Raw genomic sequence first — 8,152 nt, 5'->3', positions numbered from 1 at the left:
TGAGGATTCCCGGGGCTCTTTCCCCGTCCCGCGGCCGGTGCTCGGTGCAGGTTCCCGCGGTTCCGGCCCCGCCGCCGTTGCCAGGACAACGAGAGGACGCCGCTCCCAATCCCCTCCTCCCTTGCCTCCTCGTCCAATCAGCGCCCTGCTTTCCCTGCGCGCTGACCAATGGGGATGAGCGCTCTTGCCCGCCCCCTCCTCGTGGAGCTCGCCGCGCGCCGGGGGGGTGGGCGGAGCCGGGGGCGGCGGGCCAATAGCGTGGGGGGAATGGTTAGGGCTGGCTCTCGATTGGCTGCTGCTGCCCGGCACCGCCTCTGATTGGCTGCTGCGGCTTGGCGCGGCCGAGGGGGAGGAAGATGGCGGCGCAGCGTGGCGGTGAACGCCGGGGGTCCCGCGTGGCTTCCCGGGGCGCAGAGCCGTGTCCGGCCCCGCTGCAGCCCTGCTGCGCCTTCCCAAGGGCCCCGGCCCCGCAGCACAGTGAGGGGAGCGCCGGTACCCACTTCCCCCCGTAGCTGTGGGACGGGGAGAGAGGCACAGACACCCCCGGCATGTGCAGGGGGTGAAAGCGGCGCTGGGCTGGAATGGTTTGTGTTGAAAGGGACCTTAAGGATCATCCAGTGTCACCCCCTGCCATGGGCAGGGGCACCTTCCACTATGCCAGGTTGCTCCAAGCCCCAATGTCCAACCTGGCCTTGGGCACTGCCAGGGATCCAGGGGCAGCCACAGCTGCTCTGGGCACCCTGTGCCAGGGCTTGCCCCCCCTCCCAGCCAGGAATTCCTTCCCAATATCCCATCTCTGTTTCAGTTTAAAGCCATTCCCTGTGTCCTGTCCCTCCATGCCTTGTCCCCAGTCCCTCTCCAGCTCTCCTGGAGCCCCTTTAGGCCCTGGAAGGGCTCTGAGCTCTTCCTGGAACCTTCCCTTCTCTCCCAGCCTGGCTCCAAAGCAGAGGGGCTCCAGCCCTCGGAGCAGCCCCGTGGCCTCTTCTGGACTCCCTTCAACATGTCCCTGCCCTTCCTGTGCTGGGGCCCTGTGGACACCTGGCCCCAAGGAGCTGATGTGCTGCTGTGTCCCAAACTCCCGTAACAAGCACGTTAGAACGGGCTGTGGTTGGAGAAGGGAGGCACACAGGTGAGGCAGCACCTTCCTGGGGCCTCTTCCCTGTTCTGCTCCACGGAGATAAGGGCAATGGGAAAAATCATAGTGGGAATGGGGTCGGGAAGTGGGCACAGAGTGTCAACCAAGCACTGATCCAGGAGAGGTGGATGAAGACGCCCAAAGCCCCCTTCCAGAAAGATCTGGGAGAAGGGACTGTTCGTCCTCACTCATTTACATGAAAAGGGAGAAACCTGATTCCAGGGTGGGGAGAACTGACCTGTGAAAAGGTGCCCTCAGGACTGGATCAGTGCTGGAGTCAGGATTGGTGATCTCCTTCCCTCTCCCATCTGATCTCCCTCTCTCTTCCCTCTTTTATCCTTTTATTTCCCTTACTACCAGAAGATAAGGGCAAAAATACCAATTTCCCTGCTGAGTGCTTAATTTACTAATCAAGCTCTGTGAGCTTTCTTTGGACCCTCTGATCCTTGTTCATTTTTGACCACGGACATCTACAAACCTTGGGATCTTCCTCCTCTTCAGAGCAGGATGCAGCAGGATCCCTGGATGGTTTATTCCCTGTTCCAAAGATCTCCTCACTGACTGACAGCTAACACCCCTGAGACTCTCCTCTGGTATGATGGAGGAGCCCTTGGCACACCCCAAGCTTCCATTTTTTGGGGATTATTTGCTGTGTGCTGGATAACCTTTGGAGCTCAGGATCCCTCATGGATACACAAATGAACGAAGCTCGTGTCTGTGTGCACAGCAGGGGTAAATGAAACGTAAATCTGCATATTCAGGGGGCATTACACTGATTTTAAAGCTTTTTTTTCCTTTTCAGATCGGGGATTTGGAGCAGCTGGGAAAAACCTGTGGGAAGTTCAGCCCCGCGTTTCACTCGGTCACCTCAGCTCTTCCTCTTCGCCAAAACCTCAAAACCATGGGGTTTTTCGGAGAAGTTTAGGCCCGTTTGGGACTGAGGTTGATTAGGAACTCCCTAAACGTTCCTCCCAGTGTGGTTTTTGGGGTTTTTCCCTCGCTCCTGGTGCTTGACAATGGTTTATTGTGCGGCCCTGAACTGCCAGAACGGCACGAATGGAGCCTACAAGAACAGCTCCGTCACTTTTTATGGATTCCCCCTACAAAACGAAGCCCTCTTGAGGCAGTGGATCCAAAACATGGGCCGGGACATGGAGACCCCCTCCAAATACCAGCGCCTGTGCTCGGAGCATTTCGAGGAGAGCTCCTTCGAGACGGATCCTTTGAAAAGCCACAAGAGCCGGCGCCTGCTGAAGGAAGCTGTTCCCAACAAATTCATCCTGGGGGAAGATGGGAGCTGGCTCGTGGGCACCCCCCAGGGTTTCTGCGGCGTGGGGAGGAACAAAACCCGAAAACGGATCTGGAATCCCAAGCGCTGGAGGGTAATTGAGGGGTTGGAGAGTGGGAATAAATGAGATTAAAGGGAGATTTGCCTGTAAAGCCTTGGAAGCAGCTTGGAAAAATATCCCTTCGAGGGTTTGATTAATAATAATAATATTGTTATTCCCTAATAATAAGCTTTCATTACGAGGGAGGAGCTTTTCCAGCCAGCTTGACAGATCATGGCACTGCCCCAGGGTTTATTTAAAACACTGAATTATTTTCCTTCTCATTGAAGGAAGAGCCACATTCCCTGGGGGGGCTGGGCATGGATGCTGACCATGGATATCTTTTTTTATGACTAATTTCTGACCCAGCTGTTGGAACAAATCATTGTTCTGGCTGAGTCACATCATTTCAGAGCCTTTTCTCTCCTTCTGGATTAACAGTAGAAGGTTCTTATGTAAAATCCTTCATTAATATGCTGCTTACACATAGCACAGACATCGCTGGGAGCAGCTGGGAGGTGCCACGTGTTTAAACTGTTGGGATAAGAGGGTTTTCAGGGATTCGCAGCTCCCCTGACTGTGGCACATTTTGATTTTTAGGCCCCTGGGATGTTTCCTCAGTGGCCACGACTGGAGGATTGGCAGAATGAGTTTTATAAGCAACTTCTAAAGGAGAAATACGGATCTTTGATCACACTGGGAAGAGGTCAGTGTTCCCGCTCCAAAGGGACACGTGCTGGGTCTGGCCTGGCTCTTGTCTCTCCTCAAATCCCTGGATTTTTAGACAATTCATCTTTAAGTGCTTGTGAATCTTTGTGAGGGACAAGAAGCTCCACAATTTTCCTTTAAGAGGTTGTAGGAGAGTTTAGGATCCCAGGGAATGCACCTGCCAACAGAAACAAGGAACAAAGAGTGGAAAAGGTTGGGATCCAGGAGCTGCAGTGGCACACGGGATCGTTAATCCTGTACCCTCATTAATTACAGTGAAGTTGTGTTTTCCTCATCCCCAGACCCTGATGTATGTTTGGCTTCAGGGTTCAATGAAGAGAATTGAACTATTTTGATGCAGAAATAGTTGAATTACTCAAGTGATGCCCAGAAAAGGAAGGAATCTCATTAATTAGCTTTAAATGCCCAACTATATGTTTGCTTGAAGTTACTGATATTTTAAATCTGGATCTGTGAGCCCTCCCTGGCTCCTCAGCATTCAGGTAATTCCTTGCATTGATTCCTAGAAGAACCTACTGCTGAAACTGGGGGCATTGCACAAGGGGAATTAGCTGGGGAAAAGACAGGACTGAGCCATAAAACCCAGCACCAGGCGGCTGAATTTGGGGTTAAGGCTCAAATCCCAGACCTTCCACTGTCCAGCATTTAATTTTCAATCTTCTGGGTGTAATTTCTGGAATATTTTGTAAAAGTTGGGACACAAATCCAGTTCACCTGCCTCCCAGCCATCCTTTTAGACACCGGGGCAGCTGCGTTTGCTGTTCCCTCCTCGTTGGATCTTTTCCTGGAATAACAGAGATGCTCTTTAGAGAGTGGGTGATGCAGGGATTTGCTGGAAAACCATCAGAGGGAAATATTAACAACCATCATTCCCATGTTCCTTCTGTTCCTTGTTCAGACCATGCTGTTCCCAAAAGCCACGTCCCGGCAGGAGGAGCGGTGCAGGTCAAGGAGCCGCAGGATTTGGTGGGAAGGAAAATTCCTGCCAGCCCCAGCACAGGTGTGTGGGAATTCACTGGCAGCATCTTGAGCTTGGTAGGATTGGAGGGAGGGGGGATCCCAGCTCATCCCTGCTTTTTTTTTACCCAGAACTTGGGGGTTCTGTCCGGATGCAGTGAATCCGGAATTGTTCTTTGGAGGTTTGTGTTCTGTTACATCAGACACAGGACACGTTTGGAATCTCCTTGTTCCAGGCCACGATGGTGCCACGCTCAGCTCCCACCTGCAGGATGCAGGAGGCACCCAGCTGCACGGATCACCCTTGGGAGCATCCCAAGCCCCGCACTGCCACAGCTCGGAGCAGGGGGAAGCGTCGGGGAGCGGCCACGACCCAGCGGCAAAGCCGGCAAAGCCCGTGGCAATGAGGAGCGGTAACAGCGTCCTGGCGGGGCGGGAGCTGGACGAGTTCCGGCGGTTCCTGCTGTGCCACCAGGGCCGGCCCGAGGAGGCGGCGGTGCCGTGGTTCATCTGCACGCAGTGCGGGAAGAGCTTTGCCCGCCACGCGTACCTGCTGCGGCACCAGCGCACCCACAGCGGGCAGCGGCCCCACGCCTGCGCCGAGTGCGGCCGCAGGTTCCTGGCGAAGCCCACCCTCAACAGCCACCTCAGGACGCATTTCCACATCATCCGCGTGCCAAAAGCCTTCCCGGGGTAGATCTTTCCAGCTGTCAAAATCCCTGCTCTGTGCAGAGGTGGGGGTTTATGGTCCTGTGTGGATTAGAGGGAAGCTTTGGGATAAGGCAGTTGTCCTAAACTGAGTCAAGTCCTGATTGGATTTGGTGCTGGGCTAATGGTCGTTGATTAGGAGCTGATTTTAATTAGTGGCTGGATAATTCCTGTCGTTCTTACCATGCTCCATCCAGCATCCAGGAGTTGGATAGAGCAGCATTGGCTGTACCAAAAAGGGGCATTAAAAAAACCTGGTGCACCAACAGCACCAACGTGCTGGAGAACATCCAGAGTAGCACAGAGAAACCCAGGAAGTTTTCAGGGATGAAAAGTGGAGAATTGGGAATGGGATTGTCCCCTGGTAATTGATGTTTGACGCAACCGATTCCGGGCTTTATTTCCCCCCTTCAGCTGCTCTCCCATGACTGTACCTGCAGAACAAACTCTATTTTTGGGTTCTATTTCTGTACTGACCCCCATCGATTTCCTGTGGGGCGAGATGCTGCTTTGGTGTCTGAAATTCTGGGGAAAAAACCCATGGATCTATTCTTCCTGTGTGTGCAGTGTGCCGGTGATGTTCCTCTGGGGAGTGGAAATGCAGCAGGGAGAAGGTGAGAGGAGAGGAGGGAGGGCCTGTGGAGGCAGCACATGCAGATTTTGTGTTTTCTCCCCACGTGCTGGTGGTTTTCAGCATTTTTGATTATTCCAGTTGAGTGCCAAGAGGGAAAATGTGTTGCCTCCAGTTGGAGGGGTGTCCTCAGTCGCAGGCTCCAGCTGGAAGGAAGTCTCCGGGTGCAGCAGCCCCTGAGGAGCAGGAGAGAACCAGCTGGTGCTGTGCTGGAGTTCCAGGAGCTCTGAGCAGGATTGGGAAAATACACTTGGTCCTAAGGCATCCTGCCCATCCCAAGTACAGGAATAATGTCCCAAAAACCTTTTGCCATGGGCTTCTCATTGTTTCCTTCTCATAAGTGAAGTCCTGGGGTTGGCTTTGCTTTTATTCCTCATGGAATCCCAGGCTGGCTTGGATTGGAAGGGATGTTAAGGATCATCCCATTCCAAACCCCCTGCCATGGGCAGGGACACCTCCCACTATCCCAGGCTGCTCCAAGCCCCAGTGTCCAGCCTGGCCTTGGGCACTGCCAGGGATCCAGGGGCAGCCCCAGCTGCTCTGGGAATTCTATCCCAGCCCATTCCCACCTTCACAGCCAGGAATTCCTTCCCAATATCCCACCCATCCCTGCCCTCTGGCACTGGGAAGCCATTCCCTGTGTCCTGTCCCTCCATGCCCTGTCCCCAGTGCCTCTCCAGGTTCGGATGCTCCAATGTGGGATGTGGTTTCACAGCCTGGACATCCTGCACTGCTCCCAGCCCTTGGAGAGCCCCAGCAGGAGGGAATGTGTCCTCCTGGACTGGGATGCAACTCCATTCCCACAGAGGGGATGGTTCCTCTGTCTCCTGACTGCTGGATCCCATGGGATGCTCCAGGCCCCGGCACCCCTCACTCCTGAGGGGCAGAGCTGCTGTGCCAGACCCAGCTTTAACTCCCACTGCCACAAAGAGCAGGATCCTCAGCAGGTGCTGTCCTGGGGGATCAAAGCTTCTCCCAGGAGGACCTGACATTCCCAGGGAAATACCACGTGCATGGTAAGAGATGTTGGGAAAACGCTGGGAATAAACCAAGCAAACCCTGTCTGAGCTGGCAGTAGGTGAATCCATGGCTGAGATGAGACCTCAGTGGCTGAGGGAGCTGGGAAAGGGGCTCAGCCTGGAGCAAAGGAGGCTCCGGGGGGACCTTGTGGCTCTGCACAACTCCCTGACAGGAGGCTGCAGCCGGGCTCTGCTCCCAGGGAACAGGGATGGGAAAATTGGAAATGGACTCAGATTTAGATTGGATATTGGAGAAAATGTCTCCATGAAAAAGGCTCGGCCATGGGGCAGGGCCTGGGGGGCTTGGGTGTCCCAGCTGGGCTGCAGGGGCCAGGGAGCGATGACATCCTGGAGGGAAATGGCTGCTCGGGCTCCCGTGATGCTGCTCAGCCCGTTAACCCTTCTTGTCCCACTGCCCTCCCTTCCCCCGGGGCTGGGGTCATTCCAGTCCGTGTCCAGCCCAGGGGAGCCCCCGCCGTGGTCCATCCATTGGATCCTGGAGCACCGAGGCACCGGAGGAGTTTTTCCGGGGATAATCCCAGGAAAGTGGGACCAGAACACTCCCCCTGGCACGAGCCCCAGCCCCTGGCACTGTTAGAGTGAAGGGTTCCAGGGCTGGGATGAGCACACGGGCTGGTGCCAAACCCAGAATGTCCCCCCACGAGGGTCTTCTGGCCAGGACGGGGGTCCTGGTGTAGGTGGTCATGTCCTCGCCCCCACGGCTCATGGCCCTCGGTGCCACCAGGCGTGCCCCGGGGGGAAGGGGTGTCCCAGCACAGCAGAGCTGCGGCCCTGGCTGTGGCACGGACGTGGTGCGGGGTAGCCCGGGGGCTTTGGGCTCTGGGGACCCCCAGGGCTCGGAGCTGGTGCTGATCCTGGAGCCAGGGCTTGGTGGTGATAGCGGGGCTGGTGGTGACCCCAGCGCCAGTGCCAGCACTGGGGGTGATGCGGGTGCCGGGCCTCGGTGCCGGTGCTGGTGCTGGCGCTGATGCCAATGCCGGTGCTGACACCGGTGCCCGTGCCAGCACTGATGCCCGCGCTGGTGCCAGCGCCAGTGCCAATGTCACTTATGCTCGTGCCACCATCGGTGCTGATGTCGCTGCAGAGACCGGTGCTGGGCACAGAGCCGATACCAATTCCCATGGTGGTGCCAGTGCCGCGGCTGCTGCCGGGGTCTCGGTGCTAGGGGTGGACGTGGCAGTGCCGGTGCACCGGTGCCACTGAGGGTGCCACTGCCGGTACCCGCGGCCGTGGTGGAGCCACTGCCGGTGCCAGCGGACCGTGGCAGTGCCGGTGCCGGTGGCAGAGCCGGTGTGGGTGCCGGTGCCGGTGGCGGGGCCGCTCCCGGCAGGCGGTGGCGGCACCGGGGCCGCGCCGGTGGCGGAGCCGCTGCCGGTGCCGGTAGGCGGCAGTGCTCCGCGCTCCCGCCGCTCCCCGCCCGCTGCCGCCCAGCCCGGAGGAGGCGGATGCGATTCCCCGGCTGCCCGTGGCTGCTCGGCGGGGCGGCGGGGCCCGGCCCGTGCGCAGGCACCGACAGCGGCCCCGGCCCCGCTCCCGGCCCCGGCCCCGGCCCCGGCCCGGCCCCCGCTCCGCGCGCGCCGCCCCGCGTTCATTTCGATCCTTGTTGTGCCCTTCTTGCCTGTTT

The 8,152-nt window shown here is 57.2% G+C and overlaps 2 protein-coding genes across 2 annotated transcripts in view; both read left to right on the top strand.

Annotated features, from left to right (window-relative positions):
• ZNF589 (zinc finger protein 589) overlaps positions 1-5,411 on the top strand; it is a 7,452-nt gene extending 2,041 nt beyond the window's left edge. The window contains exons 2-5 of the mRNA XM_042022308.1: positions 1,938-2,517; positions 3,064-3,169; positions 4,091-4,192; positions 4,386-5,411. Coding sequence (XP_041878242.1) covers positions 2,152-2,517; positions 3,064-3,169; positions 4,091-4,192; positions 4,386-4,846 — 1,035 coding nt within the window. The 5' untranslated portion in view covers positions 1,938-2,151 and the 3' untranslated portion in view covers positions 4,847-5,411. The remainder of the gene's footprint in view (positions 1-1,937; positions 2,518-3,063; positions 3,170-4,090; positions 4,193-4,385) is intronic.
• A 2,041-nt stretch (positions 5,412-7,452) lies between these two features.
• LOC121661747 (zinc finger protein 777-like) overlaps positions 7,453-8,152 on the top strand; it is a 33,147-nt gene continuing 32,447 nt past the window's right edge. Inside the window, exon 1 of the mRNA XM_042022240.1 lies at positions 7,453-7,618. Coding sequence (XP_041878174.1) covers positions 7,453-7,618 — 166 coding nt within the window. The remainder of the gene's footprint in view (positions 7,619-8,152) is intronic.

This window comes from Corvus kubaryi, unplaced genomic scaffold, assembly GCF_017639235.1.
Source record: "Corvus kubaryi isolate FWS band 111438036 unplaced genomic scaffold, C.kubaryi_AGA036_p1.0 37193, whole genome shotgun sequence".
Taxonomy (NCBI): Eukaryota; Metazoa; Chordata; class Aves; order Passeriformes; family Corvidae; genus Corvus; species Corvus kubaryi.
The sequence above is the reverse complement of the archived record's forward strand: the minus strand, read 5'-3'. Positions and strand labels throughout refer to the sequence as shown.